We start from the raw sequence: 21,480 nt of genomic DNA on the forward strand, positions 1-21,480 counted from the left end.
AGATGTGGCTACATGAAACCATCCCTGAACACAGCATCTTCCCCAGAGTCACATCCAGTGACTTCTCACATTCATACTAGCCAGGACCAGAATAAATGGCCTGCCCTTGCTTGCAAGAAGGGCTGGGAGATGGAAGCTTTTTTTTTTATTATTTTTTTGAGACAGAGTTTCACTCTGTTGCCCAGGCTGGAGTGCAGTGGCGCAATCTCGGCTCACTGCAACCTCTGCCTCCTGGGTTCAAGCAATTCTCCTGCCTCAACCTCCCAAGTAGCTGGGATTACAGATGCATGCCACCAAACCTGGCTAATTTTTGTATTTTTAGTAGAGATGGGGTTTCACCATGTTGGCCAGGCTGGTCTCGAACTCCTGACCTCAGGTGATCCCCCCGCCTCAGCCTGGGATTACAGGCATGAGCCACCATGCCCAGCCAGGCGATGGAAGCTTTTAAATAGTGCATGCCACCAATCTGAACAGAAAACCCAGGTTCTTTTCTAAGGAGGAGGGGGCAATTTTGGCTGGCAGCTAGAAGAATAAGCCACACCAGACCTAATAGCAAATCTCAGCAAATACCTATGACTCAATAACAAAGAGGCCACATACTCTTCTCACCATGTAATTAAATTAGAAACCAACAACAAAAAGGCAACTAAGAAATAGCCATATAACATGCAGGAACCTTCCAGAAAGATAGAAACATTCTATATCTGGAATGGAGTGTTGGTTACATGCATGTATGCATCTGTCAAACTCATCCAACTGTATACTTCAGATGTATGCATTTCGCTGTAAGTCATTATACCTCCATGAAAATATATCCACGTATTAGTTTTGAAAAATCTAATTCCAAATAATAGATAGGTCAAAGAATAAATGATAATGGAGGTTAAGACAATACTTACAATCAAACCAAAATGAAAATATTATACATTGAAACATGAGATGCAGCTAAAGGAGTATTATGAGGGAAAGTCATAGCCCCATGTGTTTCTATTTTTACAAAATGGAAGTTAATTAGCAAGGGGCCCACAGTATGGATGAGACATGGGTAAAGGCAGGCTACCATTCCTAATGTTCTCTCTTCCCATGTGGGTTCTTTTGTGTACAGTGAGTGAGGAGCTGTGCCTGAAGGCTTTCTCACACTGATTACATTGATAGGGTCTCCCGGCACTGTGTGTTCTCACATGTACAATAAGATGTGAAGACTGACCAAAGGCTCGCCCACATTCCTGGCATGCATAGGGCTTCTTGCCACTGTGAGTCCTTGCATGTTTCCTGAGGGATGAGGGCTCACTGAAGGCTCGCCCGCATTCCTGGCACACATAGGGCTTCTCTCCAGTGTGAGTTCGCATGTGACTCTTCAGGGTTGAAAGACGACTCAAGACCTGACCGCAAGTCCCGCACTCATACAGTTTCTCCCCTGTGTGTATCCTCTTGTGCACGTTCAGATGAGTGCTCGTCCGGAAGGGCTTGCCACACTGGTTGCATTCATACGGTTTCTCTCTGGTATGGGTTCGCAGATGTGTCTTCAGTGAAGAGTGTTCCCTGAAGGCTTTCCCACACTGGCTGCATTCAAAGGGTTTCTCTCCAGTGTGAGTTCTCACGTGGCTCCTAAGGGATGATGGCTGATTGAAGGCTTTCCCACAATCTTTACACTCATAGGGCTTCTCTCCTGTGTGGTTTCTCTGGTGCAGAATCAGGTTAAAGTTCCTTGTGAAGGTTTTCCCACACTGACTACATTCAAATGGCTTCTCTCCGGTATGGGTTCTCATGTGTCGCCGGAGATTCGAGGAATATTTGAAGGCTTGCCCACATTCTTGACAGTCAAAGCACTTCTCTGCAGTATGAGTCTTCTCATGCCTGATAAGGTCTGAGCTGTATCTGAAGGATTTTTCACATTTGGTACATGCATAGGTTTTATCCCCACTACGGATTTTCTCAGGCACGATTAGATGGGCGCTCTGGAAGAAGGAATTTCTACTCTCTTGACATTCATAGGACACCTCTCCAGCATGAATTCTCTGGTACTGGAAAAGTGGTTCGATGCTGTTAAAAGATTTCTCAAGTTCATTATATTTATAGAGTTTTTCTCCAGGCTGAGGTTGCTCCTGTCGATGAAGGAAAATGTGAAGACCAAAGGCCTTATTAGATTCACAGATATTCTCCCCTATGTGACATGAATGTAAGAAAAAGACAGTTCTACATCTAATACTTTTACCGTTTACAGAGTCCATACCATTTCTACCCAGAGTTCCCGCAAGTGGAACAGGGTGGATACTCTGTTGCAAAGAGCTATCTTTTCATTATTTTCATGGGGCTTCTTAGATGCAGAATTTTTCCAATTTGCGTAAGGCTAAAGTAAGTCTTAAACACTTGGTATCTGTGTCATATCTGTGAAAATGCTTACTTGTGAGAACATGATCTACGTTTAGTTTTCCACCAATCCATGACATTCACGGACTCTCTCCCAAGAAACTGCTTCCTCCTGGGTAAGCACTTCCTCCCTTGAATCTCTCTTGGCTCTTGGGCTGCTTTTCTAACTTACAGTAACCCCAGACTCATCCTACTATAGAGAACCACGAATAATCCCTGGTAAGCCTTACCCCTTTCACATCAATGGACAGAATCTCTGTAAAAGGATCTTGGTTAGGAATTGCCTCTTGGGGTTGAAGTTGAGGCTCTGAAATAAATTAGGGAAGAAAAAGTTAAACACACAGAGAAAGAAACTGTGGGATTAAGGTGACCTAAAAAGTAAGGAAGGCACATGTGGACTTTTTTTTTTTTTCCAAATACTGATCCTAAATACGGGAAGAAATTGCAATGAGAAGCAATGCATCTAAGAGTTAAGGAAAATATTAAGGTGTTTGGCTAGGTGAGAAGTTATGTAATCAGATGAACATGGGAAGGAAATAGTAGGTAATTTACCAAAAAAGGATTCTATGAAGATTGTGACTAATGCTGAGGAAAAATATTAGCAAGAATGTACAGTGGGGAGGAAATGGATAAAATATACACATGGAAATATTAAATATGAAGAGAAAGTAGGACAAATCTTTCTAGGAGATTAATGTAAAGTTTTAGAGATTAAAAAGGAAAGGGAAAAAGGAAAGAAGGTGGCATTTAATAAGGGAGCTCAACCAAACAGGCTTCTCAGTCAAGGATATGAATAAGTTGCCCTGATTGACAGTTTCCAAACTGGACACTCCCCTTACTGACCAGAGCTGATGCTCACCTGATCTGCCTGGGCTCACCTGCACAGGTGTCTGCGAGGATGCCCCTGTCAGTGGTCCACTGCTCTCCTCTTTGTTCCAAATAAGACGATGCATTGGGTTTGCACAGTTGATCAGCTGCTCATGAGAAAAACAACGCATGTTGTGGGAGGACTGTGCCATGCCCTGACACCAGGGCCAATATTCTCAAGTCTCTAGGGGCTCTAGAGATGGGAGGGGCAAAATGCTTGTGTCTAAATTCTGATGGACACAGCCAAACTTTTGCACTGAGGAACTAAATACAAATTCTCTCACTGGGTCCCAGAGGGCACTGAGGCTCCCTGGTCTACAAAACCAAGGGCCTGGTTCAGGAATACATTTGAGAAGCCCAAAAGCTTTTAATCACGGAGAGACAGAGCAGTAAAAAGATCTTCATTCCACAGAAAGGCCAGTAGACTGGAAGCTCATGAAGGTGGGAATTATCTGTTTTTCCACCTCTAGGTTTCCGAGACTTGCACAATTTCTGGAGCTTATGGTTGCTGCCTAAGCGTGTGATGAAAAGACAAAGCCTTGGCTGGGTGCAGTGGCTCGTATCTATAATCCCAGCACTTTGGGAGGCTGAAGCAGGTGGATCGCTTGAGCCCAGAAGTTCGAGACCAGTCTGGGCAACACGGCAAAACCCCACCTCGACAAAAAAAGTACAAAAATTAGCCAGGTGTGATGACACACACCTGTGGTCCCCGCTACTCAGGAGGCTGGGGTGCGAGGATCATCTGAGCCCAGGAAGTGGAGGTTGCAGTGAGCCAAAGGTTACAGTGAGCCAAGGTCACGCCATCACACTCCAGCCTGGGCAACAGAGCAAGACTCTGTCTCAGAAAAAAAAAAAAAAGGAAAGAAAAGACGAAGTCGCCTTACCCACAGAGGCCAGGTTCCTATAGTTCTCCAGCATCACATCTCTATACAGGCTCCTCTGAGTAGAGTCCAGAAACACCCATTCTTCTGGGGTGAACACCACAGCCACATCTGCAAAGGTGACTGGTTCCTAAAACACACATCCATCCCAGCTCAGCCAGGGACCACCCCCACCAGTACGCCAGAGGATGCTGGAGGCGGGCAGGCCTGGGGAAGGGAAACCCCACGCAGAGGACTTTCAGACAGGGTTCTGAGATCCCCCAGAATCTGCTCCCGGGCTCAGGACTCTGAACTAGAACTCCTCTCTCTACACTCCACTCCTTAAGTAAGAACAGCAAGAGGCAATAACTAATGTTGCGAGTCCTGGACCTCAGGACAGGATTTATCTATTGACAAGGAGCCAGGAAGCTCTTGCAGATCTGTCCCCCTTCTAGCTCCAGGGTCCAGCAGACCTGGGCATGGTACAGGCAAGAGGGAACGACCTGGAAAATGACTCAACTCTTTGTTCAGTGAGACCATGAAGACCACAAAATGAGGACGGCTCACATCCTTGCTTTGTTTTCCCTCCTGGGGCTCAGCAGCCTGGGGAGGGTCTGAATGAGGTGGTGGGATCATGGCCCATGCTCCCCTGCTGACACCCACTGCAAGAGGCCCAGTCCCTGAAGCATGGAGACCAACCCCATGAAATGATCCAGGCAGGTCACAGGAAGAGGGAAAGTCCAGCCTTTGAGCACAGCAGTGTTCTTTTAGAACAAGAAGTTCTTACCTACCTGTGAACAGGCAGTTGGCAGCCCAGGAGCCATAGCTTCTTCCTCTACTCTGTCCTCCTGAAGCCAGGCAGGGTCCCGTGCAGGCACAGCTAGGGGAGAAGCGAGGAGGTGTGAGGGGTGGTGCCTGGCCTACTAGGCACACTCACAGTCCCCAAGGCTGCCCACCCTGGCTGTGAGTGATCACATCTGTACACACACACATGCCCACACTCACAGGGACACACACATGTAGACACATATCTGCAAGCTCTTGCACACACATGCAATCACATACACACGTATACACGGACATGCACACATATACATGCAAACACAGTTACACACCACATGTACCTGTGCATATATATAACATATACACACAGATCAGCATACACACAAAGACACTTATAGACATGCACGCAGACACACGCATGCGCGCGCACACACACAAACATACACACACACATATCCCTTCATTCCATACCCCAGGAGCTATAGACTCAATAATTCACCAGGAGACTCCAGAGCTCCTGCAGCACCCACCACTGTCCCCTGACTCAGCCTTGGAACAGCTCTTCCTCCCCGGCTGCCTGGCCCCTTCCTCTGCCCCCCTACACTGCAGGGCTAGTGGTGCTCCAGGACTAACCACAAGTAGAGGGCAGATAAACCACAACCAACCTGCAGGTCTGCCTTAAAAGGAAACTTCCTTCCCACCTGCCGTCAAATCAACACCACTCCTCCCTCTGCACCAGGCATCCTCCTTCTGGCCTATGACAGACAAGCAAGCAACTCCCAGATCATCCCTCGTCCCCTGAATCCTCACCTCTCCCTCCCGATGGGACCTTTCCCCTCACTTTTTTTTTTTTGAGAAGGAGTCTCGCTCTGTCGCCCAGGCTGGAGTGCAGTAGCAGGATCTCAGCTCACTGCAAGCTCCGCCTCCCGGGTTCACGCCATTCTCCTGCCTCAGCCTCCCGAGTAGCTGGGACTACAGGCGCGGCCACCTCGCCCAGCTAATTTTTTTGTATTTTTTTAGTAGAGACGGGGTTTCACCGTGTTAGCCAGGATGGTCTCGATCTCCTGACCTCATGATCCGCCCGTCTCAGCCTCCCAAAGTGCTGGGATTACAGGCGTGAGCCACCACGCCCGGCCCTTCCCCTCACTTTTTAAAGCTGACCCACACCCAATCCCTGACCCCATGTGTTTTCTGCAGCTGCCATAACAAAGTATCAAACTGAGTGGCTTAAAACCACAGACATGTATCCTCTCGCAGTTTTAGAGACCAGGAGTCCAAAACTAAGCTCAGCAGGGCCACGCCTCCTCTGACACTCTGAGAAGAGTCCTTTCTTGCGTCTCCCTGGCTTCTGGTGGTGGCCATCAATGCTTGGGGCTCCTTGGCTTGTGGATGCATCACTCCAGTGTCTGCCTCCCCCATCACACGGTCCCCTCCCTGTGTCTGTCTTCACGCGGCGTCTTCCTCATGTTCTCATAAGGATACAGTCATGATGGATTGGGGTCCCACCCTTGTGACCTCCTAACTTGGTTACAGCTGCGAAGACCCTATTTCCAATAAGGCCACATTCACAGGGTTAGGACTTCAGCCTGTCTTTTTGGAGGGGTACAAGTCAAGCCATAACACCCCACTTTTCCCTTGGGCTACCTCTATCTCTTCATTTCCTATCGTGGGCTATCTACCCTCCGTGCCCACTTCCTCCCCTCCCACTTGCTTCTCATTGCCACCGTTCCAAGGGCTGGCACCACCCTGGAATCACCAGTGACCTCCATCCGTGCTGGGAAATCCCACTGATGTGTGTTCGTCGTCCGATCTCTTCTAGGTTTGCTGTTGTTGTTGTTGTTGCTCCTGTTGTTGTTTTGAACCAGAGTCTTGCTCTGTCACCCAGGCTGGAGTGCAGTGGCACAATCACAGCTCACTGCAGCCTCAAACTCCTGGGCCCAAGTGATCCTCCCACTTCAGCCTCCCAAGTAGCTAAGACTACGCGTGAGTGCCACCACACCCAGTTAATTTTTTTTAAATTTTTTTAGAGATGGGGGTCTCACTATGTTGCCCAGGCTAGCCTTGAATTCCTGGCCTCAAGCGATCCTCCCACCTCAGCCCCCTGAGTAGCCAGGATTATAGCTGCAAGCCACTGCACCTAGCCAATCCCTCCTTCTTATAGCCCACCCAGCCTGTGATCGGTGATCACAACCTCGGCCTCCTCTTTTTCCTGTAAGAGCTTCTCCTCCAACATGTTGCCGGCACCCACAGGTTGCAGGCCCTCCTCTTCGCATCTCCCTCAACTCTCTCTGCCTTGGCGTGCAACCTCACCCATTCTCTGTGTGTCAATTCCCACATCTTCATGATGAAGCCCAAATCTCTAGGCTGACTCTCACATCTGAACACCAGATCACGTATCCAACCATTGGCTCAAATCTTTCTGCCCATCTCAGGGAACAGGAATAGAATGTACCCAAAATGAGGTCCAGAGGTCAGAGCTTCCAACCACAGAGCATTTGTTCCAGGCCTGGAAACCTCCTAGCTTTTGCCCTAATGGGTTTTAAACTCACTCAGGACCCATGACCCCTTTTTCCCTTCCAGTTTCTCCTTTTGAAATGGGAATGTCTATCCTATGCTTGCCCCATCACTGTATCTTGGAAGCGGATCACTTGCTTTCTGATTTCTCATAGGTTCGCAGATGGAGAGGAATTTGGCCCCACAATGGACCATGCTCTGAGTCTCCCTCATACCTGCTGTAGATGACTGACATCATGAGTTGTGGGATTCTCATCAGATGAGATGAGCTTTTGAGTTGATGGTGCTTAGATGAGATTTTACACTTAGAGTTGATGCTGGAATGGATTACAACTTTGGGAATGTCGGGATCACGTGAGTGTATTTTGCATGTGGGAAGGACATGAATTTGGGGGGACTAAAGAACAGACTGCTATGGCTTGAATTGTATCCCCCCAAAAAAATGGGAAGCCCTAACCCCTAGTATTTCAAAATGTGACCTTATTTGGAAATAGGATTGTTACAGATGTAATGAGTTGAGATGATACGAGAGTAGGGTAGGCCCTTAATCCAATACGATGGTTCTCCTAAGAGAAGAGACAGAGACAGAGACACAGAGGGGAGACGGCCGTGAGGCAACACAGGCAAAGACGGGAGGGCTGCGTCCACAAGCCAAGGAGCACCAAGGGCTGCAGGCCACCGTTAGCAGACGGGGCAGGATCCTCCCCCAGAACCATTAGAGGAAGCACACCCATGTCGAAACCTTAATTTCAGACTTCTGGTATCCTAAACTGTGAAAGAAATTTCCGTTATTTAAAAAAAAAAAAACAACTAGGTCAGGTGCAGTGGCTCACACCTGTAATCCCAGCATTTTGGGAGGCTGAGGCCAGTGTATCACTTGAGGTCGGGAGACCAACCTGGCCAATATGGCGAAACCCCATCTCTACTAGAAATACAAAAATTATCTGGGCGTGGTGGCACACATCTGTAGTCCCAGCCACTCGGGAGGCTGAGGCACGAGAATCACTTGAACCCAGGAGGCGGAGGTTGCAGTGAGTCAAGATTGCACCACTGCACTCCAGCCCAGGCAACGGAGCAAGACTAGGTCTTAAAAAATAAATAAATAAATAAATGAAACTCATCACCGTCCTCCACCATGTCCTCAATCTCAGGAAGTGCTGTCCCTGTCTTTGATCAGAAATCTCACCCCTCTCTGACACTCTACACATCCCAGCAACTAATCAGAATAAATAGTGATGACATCTCTACATGGCAGTACTCACCCCCAAGCCCCTCTCCCACCCATCCCCGCTACAGCCAACGCCTACGTCGAGCCTTTTCTTTTTGGATCCACTGAAATGTCCCCCTCAGAGTGCCCCATCCTGAGGTCTCCTCCCCTGTAGAAAGAGCCCCTTCTCTCCTTTTCTCCGATAGGACCCGTTCCCTTTCTTCGCAGCCCTTTCCCATCTGTAACCAGCTATGTATTGTAGCCATGGGTGTTTATTTTCTGTCATCCTCACTGGATTGGAAGCTTTGTAAGAATAAGCCTGGGTGCTTTTACCACCCTGTTCCCGATACCCTACTTGGCACAAAAATGCTCCATGTCATTGGTAAATGAATATATGAACCATCAAATTAACTCAACCTCAATACAAATGTTTTATATGCATTATTACTATAAATTTTTTGAGACAGAGTCTGGCTCTCTCACCCAGGCTGGACTAGCTCACAGCAGCCTTGAATTCCTGGGCTCAAGTGATTCTCCCTCCTCAGCCTCCTGAGTAGCGAGACCACAGGTGCACACAACCATGCCTGGCTAATTTTCTTATTTTGTAGAGATGGGGTCTTGCTATGTTGCCCAGGCTGGTCTCGAACTCCTGGCCTCAAGAAGTCCTCCCTCCCACCTCAGCCTCCCAAAGTGCTGGGATTACAGGCATGAGCAACCACGCCTGGCCTCTATGTGTTTTAAATCATCCCTCACTTCCCTACTGTGCAGAAATGAGTGAACCCACCAGGCCTGGATGGACTCCTTAGTGAGATGTGTTTACAAGGTTAGCCCTTGGGCTAACCAAGGGCTAACCAAGTCTGAGAACTTGGATTTCAGGAAGGTTCCCACCCCCCTAACTGATAAAAGAAACTCACTCCACTTAAACCACTTGTACAAACAATGCGGTTTATGTTGAACACCTGCTTTCCTTCTGAAAGTCTGGAATTTAGGGACTGTTTCCTCCAAAACTCACGCTGAAATGTTAATCCCCAGTGTCGGAGGCGGGATTTGGGGGCAGATCCCTCAAGAATTGATTAATGCTCTCCAACAGAGAGAATGAGTACTCTTCTATTACTTCCCAAGGGAGCTGGTTGTTAAAAAGAGCCTGGCACCTTTCCCTCTTTCCTTCCCTCCTCACCACCCCTGCTCCTGCTTCCTCCCTCACCATGTGATCTCGACACACTGGCTCCCCTTCCCCTTCTGCCATAAGTGGAAGTAGCCTGAGGCCCTCTCCAGGAGCAGATGCTGGTGCCATGCTTCTGGTACAGCCTGCAGAACCGTGAGTCAAATACACTTCTTGTTTTTTCAAACAGGGTCTCACTCTGTCACTCAGGCTAGGGTGCAGTGGTGCAATCTCAGCTCACCGCAACCTCTGCCTCCCAGGCTCAAGTGATTCTCCCACCCCAGCCTCCCAAGTAGCTGGGATTATAGGCACACGTCACCATGCCTGGCTAATTTTTGTATTTTTAGTAGAGACATAGTTTCACCATGTTGGCCGGGCTCCTGACCTCAAGTGATCGGCCCACCTTGGCCTCCCAAAATGCTGGGATTCCAAGCGTGAGCCACTGCGCCTATCCTTCTTTTCTTTATAAATCACCCAGACTCTGGTATTCCCTTATAGCAACACGAACCAACTAAGACAGGCACATTCTGAGCTGTACCTCAAGTCAGCCTACTTGGCCAGTGAAAACGGTGTGCGCTCAGTTCTAATAAGCTTTGCTAGTAGCCAACATCGCATGTGGTGCTGGCACAACTTGGCGATAGAGGAATTAAGCCTGTCCTGTGCGACTGTGCCCGGAGAGGACTCTGGAAACCTGGCTCTGGTTTCCTCTGGGCTTCACCCAGGAACCTGTTCCTTTTGCTTTTTTTTTTTTTTTTTTTTTTTTGAGACAGAGTCTTACTGCAACCTCCTCCTCTCGGGTTCAAGCGATTCTCCTGCCTCACCACCATGCTCGGCTAATTTTTGTATTTTTAGTAGAGATGGGGTTTTGCCATGTTGGCCAGGCCAGTCTCCAACTCCTGGCCTCAAGCGATCCGCCTGCCTCGGCCTCCCAAAGTGCTGGGATTAGGCGTGAGCCACCGTGCCCAGCACCTGCTTTGTTGATTCTGCTTAATATCCACTTGTGGTAATAAATCATAGCCATGAGTACGACATCTCCTGTGAGTCCTCCTAGTGGATCATCGAGCCTGGGGTGGTCTTGGGGGAACCCAGCACACCTCCTCCACACTCAACCCCAAGTCTAGACCAGCACCACTCTACTCCTAACAGCCTCCACCTACCACTGCTTTCCTCGCTGAGCCCACACTCCTCACAGGTGCTGGGGGGTGGGGTTCTGTTAAAATCACAGGTGCAAGGCCGGGCACGGTGGCTCACACCTGTAATGCCAGCACTTTGGGAGGCCGAGGCGGGCGGATCACGAGGTCAGGAGATCGAGACCATCCTGGCTAATATGGTGAAACCCCATCTCTACTTAAAATACAAAAAATTCGCCAGGCGTGGTGGCAGGCGTCTGTAGTCCCAGCTACTCGGAAGGCTGAGGCAGGAGAATGGCATGAACCCCAGAGGCAGAGCTTGCAGTGAGCCAAGATTGCGCCACTGCACTCCAGTCTGGGCAACAGAGTGAGACTCCATCTCAAAAAAAAAAAAAATCACAGGTGCATTGCACCACTCACCTAAACACGTCACTGGCTCCCAGTGGGCTTAGAACATGGGCCAAGGTTCTTGTCCTGCACTTCCAAGCCCTGAACAATCTGGAACCTGCTTCTTCTTCAATCAGCTCACACCACTCTCTCTCCACTTCTCCCTCCTCCCTTCACAGCATCTTCCATGGGCCCTGGATGCAAACGGTTCTCTGCTCCACGGGGAATTTTATCAATGTTGTTCCTAAGCCTGATATCCTCTCTCCCAACCTCCCAACAGCCCAACACCTGACCAAGCTAAATGTTATAGTATTTATCATGGTCTAGGTCAGGGTTTGTCCCCCAGGGTACATTTGGTGTTGAGCTGTCATTCCAAAATACCATACACTAGGTGACTTAACAGAAATTTGCTGCTAACAGTTCTGGATGCTGGAAGTTTGAGATCAAGATGCCAGCATGGTTGGTTTCTGGTGAGGGCTCTCTTCCTGGCTTGTAGACAGCTGCCTTCTGGCTGTGTCCTCACATGGGCAAGAGACAGCTCTGGTGTCTCTTCCTCTTTTTGTAAGGGCATGAGTTCTGTTGGTTCAGGGCTTCACCCTTATGACCTTATTTAACCTTTGTCACCTCCTTAGAGGCCCCATCTCCCATGGCACCTTCGGGGGAGACACTAGGGCTTCAACACGAACTTTGGGGAGGGGAAGCACAATTCAGTCTGTACCATCTAGAGACACTTTAGCTTTTCATGACTAGGGGGTATGTGGATGTTACGAGCTGAAGTGTATTACCCCAAAAATTCATATCTTGAAGTCTTAATCCCTGGTATCTTATCTCACCCCTGGTAACCATATTTGAACATAGAGTCTTTAGAGGTAATTAAATTAAAATGATGTCAGTAGGGCGGGCCCTAGTCCAATATGACTGGTGTACTTAAAAGATGTATTAGTCCGCTTTGCACTGCTATAAAGAACTACCTGAGACTGGGGAATTTATAAAGAAAAGAGGTTTAATTGGCTCCTGGTTCCACAGGTTGTATAGGAAGCATGGCTGGGCAGGACTCAGGAAACTTACAATCATGGCGGAAGGCAAAGGGGAAGCAGGCACGTGCTACATGGCTGGAGCAGGAGGAAGAGAGTGAAGCGGGAGGTGCTACACACTTTTAAACAACCGGATCTCGTGAGAACTCACTCACTATCAAGAGAACAGCAAGGGGAAGTCCACCCCCATGATCCAGTCACCTCCCACCAAGCCCTTCCTCCAACATTGGAGATTACAATTTGACATGAGATTTAGGCGGGGACACAAATCCAAACCCCATCACAAGAAGACGACATTTGAACACAGGCATGTACAGAGGGAAGATGATGTGAAGACACAGAGACAAGATGGCCATCTACACACCAAGGAGAGGCTTCCAAAGGAACCAGCCCTGCCAACACCTTAATCTCGAGCTTCTGGCCTCCAGAGTGGTGGGACAACATATTTCTGCTGTTTAATCCACCCAGTTGGTGGAACTTTGATATGGCAGCCCTGGTAAACTCATAGAGGAAAAGCACTCCTAGCGTCTAGTTGAGTTGAGGCCAGGGATGCTGCTCAACATCCTACAATGCATAGGACGGCCCACAACTGAGAGTAAACAGGCCCCAGTATCAGCAGTGTTGCAGTTGAGAAACCCTGGCCTAAGCTTAAATATCCATCCTTTCCCAGAACTCTCCCCTGTGCCCTGAGATGAAGTCCTTGTACAACACGCTTGCATTGGACTCTGCTACTCATTTCAAACTCTGACCACCCAGCGGACTGTGAGCTCCACGGAAGAGGGGTCAGTGTTTTCTTTGTGACTGTTTCCTGGTCCCCATCTCACCACCGGATGATGACAATGGTGGTGTTACCCGCTTCACAAACTAACAAAATAGGCCAGGCACGGTGGCTCACACCTCTGGTCCCAGCACTTTGGGAGGCCGAGGTGGGCAGATCACTTGAGGTCAAGAGTTTGAGACCAGCCTGGCCAACATGGCAAAACCCTGTCTCTACTAAAAATACAAAAATTAGCCGGGCATGGTAGCGCACACCTGTAACCCCAGCTACTCGGGAGGCTGAGGCAGGAGAATCGCTTGAACCCGGGAGGCGGAGGTTGCAGTGAGTCGAGATCGCGCCACTGCACTCCAGCCTGGGTGACAGAGCGAGATGGAGATGCTGTCTCAATTAGAAAAAAAAAAAAAAGAAGAAGTAACAAAATAGAGCCTAGCCCAGAAGGCTTATATACTGAAGAGCAACACATGACCTAGATCTAAGAATTGTTCCCTGTCAAGAAGATAACAGAGATTCCAGACACAAGAGTGGATGGCACTTTTAAGAAACAAAGTTTATTATTCTTACTAGAAGGCAAACTGGAAGAAAACAAACACCTTACCATTAAAGCTAAAATGTTATTTGTCTTCTAGAATTAATTTCTTCCCCACTTCTCAGGAGAAGTGGCTTTGAACCTCCTCTTTTTTTAGAGACAGGGACTCATTCTGTCACCCAGGCTGCAAAGTACAGTAAAGCAATTGTAGTTCACATCAGCCTTGACCTCCTGGGCTCAAGCAATCCTCCTGCCTCAGTCTCTCAAGTAGCTAGGACTTAGGAGGCACCACCTGTGGCTAATTTTTTTTTTTTTAGAAATAGGGGTCTCACTATGTTACCCAGGCTGGTCTCGAACTCCTGGCCTCAAGCAATCCTCCTGCCTATGCCTTGCAAAGCACTGGGATTAAAGGCATGAGCCACTGCAACCAGCCTGAACCTCATTTTTAAAAACCCAGTTAAAACACAGGCCATTTCTAGTAAATTCAATCATAATTTTCAAAAATCGGTATTATCGTGTAGTCAAGAATTTCATGTTGCCCAAAGACAGGTCTGGCCTTTTCCTGCGGTTGAGTGAACCTCTCTTTCTTAACAGAAAAATCTGTCACTGGAAGTGCCCTCCTGCTTAAACACACAAATAATGAGAGAGGCTTTCTGCATCCTCTCCCTACGGTGCCACGGCAGTGCCTGCAGTCAGAGGAAATGTAGGCAGGATGCGATACAAGTTCCTGGACAGAACACAAGGATAGCAGGGCCCTCTGGCCACGTGTTCCATGCGGCACTCACTCACCAGAATCCCCGGCCACCCACGGGTCGGGGTGGCCCAGCGTAGGCACTGGTATCAACACCCTCTGAATCTGCACAGCGGCCTTCAGTCCCTGCACAGAGTGACAGGGGTCACAGTTAGAGTCAAGAGGCTGAGGGGGTCCACTCACACCTGCTCACCCCAGATGAATGTGCATGTTTGATCCTGCTTTGGGGAACATATTAATAAAAGAAGAGATAGACCCATTTACCTTGTCAGGATTTACCCAATCCTTAAATACAAAGCTAATCACTGTGATCCAAAATGGCCTGGAGAGAGGGTGCCCAGGCAGGGGCCGGGGAAGGTGGCACCCTCCAAGGAGGCTCTAGAAGCCAGGGAAAAGCTGGGAAAACAGTGGGGAGTGGATGGCCAGGAGGTTGAGGGGTAGAGGGAAGATTGGAGGTGGACCTGCGTGAAAGAGGAGCAGACAGTCAGTGAGTTGTTCTGGGAGGAAGACCCCTCCTTGGAGTAGGATGTGAACTCTTCTCTGCTGGCAGCTGCTTGCTCAGGAAACACGTCTGACCTGACTTGCACTTCTAAGGGATCGCTCTGGCTTCTGTGTCCAGGGTGGGACCCAGGCGCCTGTCAGGAGCCGACCTAGAGTCCAGGAGAGCTAACAGTGGCTCTAGGCAGGGGGGCAGCAGCGGGGACAGGAGGGGCAGCTGGAGGTGGGTTACACGTTGGAGATAACACTAGCAGGACTTGGTGGTGGATGGGGGATGGGGGGTACATGCAGCAGGTCCCTTGGGCGAGGGAACAGGGCAGGGACAAATGGGAGGAGGCCTTTTCTCCTCATGCGGGGCTCAGGATGTGCCTTACAGCAGTAGTCACCAACCTTTTTGGCACCAGGGACCAGTTTCATGGAAGACAATTTTTTCACAAACCAGGGTGGGGGTATGGTTTTGGCATGAAACTGTTCCACGTCAATTATCAGGCATTAGTTAGATTCTCATAAGGAGCCTGCAGCCTAGATCCCTCACATGCGCAGTTCACAATAGGATTCGTGCTTCCCCGAGAATCCAGTGCTGCTGCTGATCCGACCGGAGGCGGAGATCAGGCATGGATGCTCGCCCGCTGCTCACCTCCTGCTCTGCAGCCTCGTTCCTAATAGGCTAGGGGCTAGCACTGGTTCACGGCCTGGGGGTTAGCGACCTTTGCCTTACAGCGTCTCTCTCTCCTATTCTCTCTCTGCCTTGGTAAGGACACACAGGGCCCAGAGCCAAGAGGTCCTCGCTTCCCTGAGCCTGCTCAGGTCATAGGACCTGCCAGTTCCTGTCAGTTTCAAGGTCGTGGAAGCAGTGGGACTGGGGTGGAAGGACAGGAAGAAAAAAGGCTGGACCAGGAAAGGCAGAGCCCATAGTCTAACAACCAGACCCTCCCCCAGGACCCACCCTGGAGCCCGCCATCACCCTGGGGACAAGTATATTCAACACAGAAACAGACTGCACCACCCCAAGCCCACAGCCTGGGCCTCCTACAGGCCCCAGAAGCCCTCCTTTCCCTCCCCTACCCCAATTTACAGACACTCCGCACCCCAGGCCTTCCTGACTGCGCCTGGTGCCATCACAGTGAACCTCTCCCAGGCTTACCGTGCATCCCGGAGACCAAGGCGGCTCCTGGAGAGCTGGCCGGTCCTCTTGAGTCAATAGTGTCTCCTTCGCTTCTATAGAGGGCACCAGCTGCATCCTCAGGAACAGCCCCGGCCCCTGGGAAAAGACAGGAGGGTGCTGAGCAGGACAGAGGTAGCACTGCAGCTGTTCTCGGCCCAAGAGACCTTTGGTTTGGGGCTTAGGGCTGCCAGAAGTCAAGGCAAATGGGGCTGGGTGCAGTAGCTCATGCCAATAATCCCAGCACTTTGGGAGGCTGAGGTGGAAGAATTGCTTGAGGCCAGGAGTTCAAGACCAGCCTGGCCAACATGGCAAAGCCCCATTGACATGGTTTGGCTCTGTCCCCACCAAAATCTCATCTTGAATTCCCACGTGTTGTGAGAGGGACCCAGTGGGAGGTAATTGAATCATGGGGGCAGGCCTTTCCCATGATTGTTCTCATGATAATAACTAAGTCTCATGAGATCTGATGGTTATTATAAGGGGAGTTTTCCTGTGCAAGGTCTCTTTAGTTCCTGTCATCCATGTAAGACGTGACTTGCTCCTCCTTGCCTTCTGCCATGATTGTGAGGCGAGGCTTCCCCAGCCACATGGAACTGTAAGTCTAACGAAATCTCTCTTTTGTAAATTGCCCAGTCTCGTTGGGTATATCTTTATTAGTAGCATGAAAACAGACTGATACACCCATCTCTACTAAAAATACAAAAATTAGCCAAGTGTGGTGGTGCACGCCTATAGTCCCAGCTGCTCGGGAGGCTGAAGCACGAGAATCACTTGAACCTGGGAGGCAGAAGTTGCAGTGAGCTGAGATTGCATTACTGCACTCCAGCCTGGGCGACAGAGCGAGACTGTGTCTTTAAAAAAAAAAAAAAAGGCAAGGTACACGGGTCTGGCATCTGGTAGCCTCAGATCTAGTAACTACTCCCAACCTACTGCAGGCACCAGCCGCCACCGAGGGTCTCCAGGATTTAACACACTGCAGATGCAGAGACATACCTGAGGTTAGGACAGAGCCCCTGGAGAGGCTATGAGATGTTTCACTACAGAACATTAGGGTGTGGCACAGAGGGGTGGCCGTGTGAAGAGGCAGCAGGAGGGTGGCCACCTGCAAGCCAAGGAGAGAGGCCTCAGGAGAACCCAGCCCTGCTGCCACCTTGATCTTGGGTTTCTGGCCTCCAGAAGGGTAAGAAAATAAATTTCTGCTGTTTAAGTCACCCAAAAAACAAAAAAGAAAGAAAGGTCAGGAGATACCGGTTCTGAATAGGAATGCTGTCCTTGTCCACAGGGCATCCATCATTCACAGGGTCAAACTGCCTGCCAACTTTGTCTCTAACTCCCCTGTGACCCACAGCCCACACACCATACAGTTCTTATCTCACCGGCTCCTTATCTCAGTCAATATTTCCCCTGCCCTAAAACAGCCAGGGACAGCACTTACCCGCCAAGGTCCACTAAAATTATTCAAACTGACCAATCCTGGGCGGTTTACCCTGACCAGTCTCACCTTTCCTGTGGAAACCCCAAGAAAGGCTATGGCCTGGGCTATCCCCTTGCTCCTTTCTGCCCCCAGGCTGACCTTGGTGCTTCCCTGTGTGGACCTGTGTGGCATGGTGTACCCTGTCCTCCCAGGAAATACAAGTAATCAAAATTTTCCAATGACATTGGCCTTTCTGAGTCATAAATTAAAATCGCACAGGTACGTTTTGAGACAAATGTTTGCATCAGAATCATTTTGACACAGGTCACTCTACTTAAACAAAGTGTTTTTAGGTGTTCTGCCGATTTGTCGAACAAATATGTACTGGGCTGATATGGTTTGGCTGTGTCCCCACTCCCATCTCATCTTGAATTGTAGTTCCCATAATCCCCATATATCGTGGGAGGGACCTGGTGGGAGATAATTGAATCATGGGGGCGGTTACCCCCACGCTGCTGTTCTCATGATAGTGAGTGAGTTCTCACAAGATCTCATGGCTTTATAAGGGGCTTTTCCCCCTTTTGTTTGTACTTCTCCTTCCTTTTGTCTGTACTTCTCCTTCCTGCCCACCATGTGAAGGACGTGTTTGCTTCCCCTGCTACCATGTTGTAAGTTTCCTGAGGGCTCCCCAGCCATGCTGAACTGTGAGTCAATTAAACCTCCATCCTTTATAGATGACCCAGTCTGGATATGTCTTTATTAGCAGGGTGAGAACGGACTGAGACATGGGCACTGCTGGTGCAGGCCTGGGGACCCAGCAGAGGACGAGAGCAGCAACACTGCAGCCTCAAAGAGCTGGGTGTCTGCAGAAGAGGCAGCTGTGGGGTGGCCCTGGGACAGAACAAGGGCTGTTCCTCAGCCTCCCTTGGGGCTTTTTATTTTTCTTTGAGACAGAATCCTGCTCCATCACCCAGGCTGGAGAGCAGTGTTGCAAACACATGGCCCACTGCAGCCTTGAATTCCCGGGTTCAAGCAATTTTCTTGCCTCAGCCTCCCAAGTAGCTGAACTACAGGTGCACACCACCACACCTGGCTATGGCTAATTTTTGTACGTTTTGCAGAGATGGGTTCTTGCTATGTTGCCCAGGCTGGTTTCAAACTCCTGAGCTCTAGTGGTCCTCCCAACTTGGCCTCCTGAGTTGCTGGGATTCTGGGGTGAGTCCCCGTGCCTGGCTTCCTTGGGGCTCTTCTAAGAGCAGTTTCCCACCTTCCTCTTCACTGGTCCCTCCGCTGGACCAGCCAACAAAAGAGAGGGAGGCCATGGGGACTCACTCTGTCCCTGGCCATCAGCATTTTTTCCCATGTGACAGGGAGGTCTCAGAGCCACCGTGCAGGGTCTCAGTGATTGTGACAAGGCGCAATGATACCTGACATGGCACGGAAGGGCTACCATCACCCCAGTGGCAGGTTGTATGATTGTCAGGCAGCAGAACCTGGCAGCTGAGACTGTGGTCTCTGGGGTTAGGTCTGGGTTCAACTCCTAGCTCCAAACCCACCTCTACTACTCACGGGCTGGATGTCTTCAGTGATGAACTCCTCAGCTTCTCTAAATATGTATCCATAGGTGGACCTCTTCTGCCCACTCAGAATAGTCTGTGACTGCCTGTTTCCTGGGGCTCTGACGTAATAAGAGCCCCATGCCTGCCACTCTCAGCACCCATTACAGAGGGGCTTGCTGGGCTGGGTGTGGAGTTCTGTGGAGGGCGCTGGAGCCCTGTACTGAAAGGAGAGAGCCCACAGAAACGAAGAGGGCACCGGGCCCTCGTGGCTCATTCTCTCTCCCTCTCTCCTTTCTTCACATGGGGTCCACCTGCTGAGCAAGAGAGACATAGGGGTGGAGGATGGGACCTGGAGATGCCTTCTGCAACACCTTATCCATTCATCCCTTCATTCAACAAGCACTGGGGGCTACATGACACACAGAATGCCCTGCAATTGCCAGCCTGCACAACACAGCGAGACTTCTCTCCAAAACAATTTTTTAAAATTAGTCAGACATGGTGGTGCACGCCTGTAGTCTCAGCTACTCGGGAGGAGACTGAGGCAGGAAGAGCGCTTGAGCTAAGAAGTTCGAAGCTACAGGGAGCTACAATCATGCCAGTGCACTCCTGCCTAGGCGAGAGAACAAGACCCCATATCTATGTAAAAAGGTAAGAAAGGAAAAAGGATGTTCCGTAATGGGGCTTATCACAACCACCACATCGGATGAGGAACCTGCAATCCAGCAGCCCTGATAAGACATTCTCAGAACTCAAGGTCTCAAAACCCAAGCACCTGTTCCCAAGGAGCTACTGGAGGGTGTTCTCCACCAAAACAAGGGTGTAAACCAAGAATGAGCAGGGCCTGGGGAGTGAGGAGGGCTGTCAGCTGCCCAGGGCTCTGTTGCAGCCAGGCAGGTTGTGAGTTTTGGCTGATCTGCAGCCCACACCAGGCTGCACAGGTTGAGGCTTCTCGGTGTTCCAGAAGCTTCCCCGCCAAAGAAGTGGAGTGTGGGTCTCTAAAACGTAGGCCACTGCACCCTATCCACTGGGTGGGGCATCTCTGATGCTGACAGCCATCCATGACACAGGGGAAGGGGCACTGACTGAGGGATCCCGGGGTTCTCACTGACCCTGGGACTAACAGGCCCCACCTGGGGAGTGAAGCTGAGCTCTGTGCCTCTTTCTATCCAAACCCTAACCCTAACTTTCACCAACACTCAGGAATGGGAACCCGAACTTTGGAAGGTCCTATCGTTTGAGGGGGAAGGAATTCAGGGCCAAAGAGGGGATGGTGGGGACTCAGTGTATATTTTCTCCTGTACTGTTAATGTACAAGCTCGTATGGAAGGCTTTTTCCACACTGAAAAGGGCTTCCTTCCAGTGTGGAATCTAGACGGTTCTCCTAAGAAGAGAAGGATGCCCAGCAACTTCCCCACATTCTTTCCAATCAAAGCGGCCTCTGTCTGGCCAGTTCTCTCATCCAAATCCAGATTACGGCTCCTCCAAAAATACTTCCTGCCTCCTTTCAACTCCTCAGGAGCCTCTTCTCCAGGTGGAGCTTGCTCCTGACAAGAGGTGAGTAATGGCTGGGCCCACTGGCTCCCACCTGTAGTCCCAGCTACTTGGGTGGCTGAGGTGGGAGGATCACAGGAGGCCAGGAGTTCAAGATCATCCTGGGCAACACAGCAAGACCCCATCTCTAAGAAAAAAAAAAGAAAAAGAAAAAAAATAGCTGGGCATGGTGACTCAGGCCTGTGGTCCCAGGTACTCGGGAGGCTGAGGTAGAAGGATCACTTCAGCCCAGAATTTGAGCCATGAACATGCCACTGCATTCTAGCCTGTGTGGCAGAGCGAGACCCTGTCTTTTAAAAAAGAGAAAAAGAGGTGAGTGATGGTGGGAAGCTCGTCAATATCTGTGTCAGTGCCCAGGGGTCCTCCCCACCAGGAGCATATTCTCAACATTTTCAAGCCATGCCTTGTTTAGACAGCTGGGGTTCGTCAAGTTGAGTGTGTTGCCAGCCCTACCACAGGGCTCCCTCTTACTCACAATGGGGCTTCTCTACCAGGAGGGGTTTTTCTGACAGTTGCTAAGGAGGAGGTCATATTTCACACACTCAATGTCTGACTCACATTTATTTAAATGTTTCCTTCAGGAAACCTTCTAGAAAAAAAGAATCTTGAGGCAGGCAGATCGCTTGAGGCCAGGAGTTTGAGACCAGCCTGGCCGACACAGTGAAACCCTGTCTCTACCAAAAAATGCCAAAATTAGCCAGACGTGGTGGTGCACGCCTGCAGTTCCAACGACTCGGGAGGCAGAAGCAGGAGAATCACTTGATCCCGGGAGGTGGAGGCTGAAATGAGCCGAGATCATGCCACTGCACTCCAGCCTGGGTGACAGAGCGAGACTCTGTCTCAAAAAAAAAAAAAAAAAAAAAAAACCAAGAATGGGGGGGGCCACCTGTAATCCCAGCTACTCAGGAGGCTGGGGCAGGA

General features: G+C 49.9%; 1 protein-coding gene across 1 annotated transcript in view; it reads right to left on the minus strand.

The window, feature by feature from the left end:
* Positions 1–597: 597 nt before the first annotated feature.
* Positions 598–21,480, minus strand: part of ZNF333 (zinc finger protein 333) — a 30,489-nt gene continuing 9,606 nt past the window's right edge. The window contains exons 5-13 of the mRNA XM_011981809.1: positions 19,171–19,225; positions 16,963–17,005; positions 16,012–16,128; positions 14,408–14,495; positions 4,889–4,977; positions 4,122–4,248; positions 3,249–3,344; positions 2,601–2,677; positions 598–2,105 (exon numbers count right to left, since the gene is read on the minus strand). Coding sequence (XP_011837199.1) covers positions 1,008–2,105; positions 2,601–2,677; positions 3,249–3,344; positions 4,122–4,248; positions 4,889–4,977; positions 14,408–14,495; positions 16,012–16,128; positions 16,963–17,005; positions 19,171–19,225 — 1,790 coding nt within the window. The 3' untranslated portion in view covers positions 598–1,007. The remainder of the gene's footprint in view (positions 2,106–2,600; positions 2,678–3,248; positions 3,345–4,121; positions 4,249–4,888; positions 4,978–14,407; positions 14,496–16,011; positions 16,129–16,962; positions 17,006–19,170; positions 19,226–21,480) is intronic.

The sequence above is a fragment of the Mandrillus leucophaeus genome, unplaced genomic scaffold (assembly GCF_000951045.1).
Source record: "Mandrillus leucophaeus isolate KB7577 unplaced genomic scaffold, Mleu.le_1.0 Scaffold230, whole genome shotgun sequence".
In the NCBI taxonomy this organism is placed as follows: Eukaryota; Metazoa; Chordata; class Mammalia; order Primates; family Cercopithecidae; genus Mandrillus; species Mandrillus leucophaeus.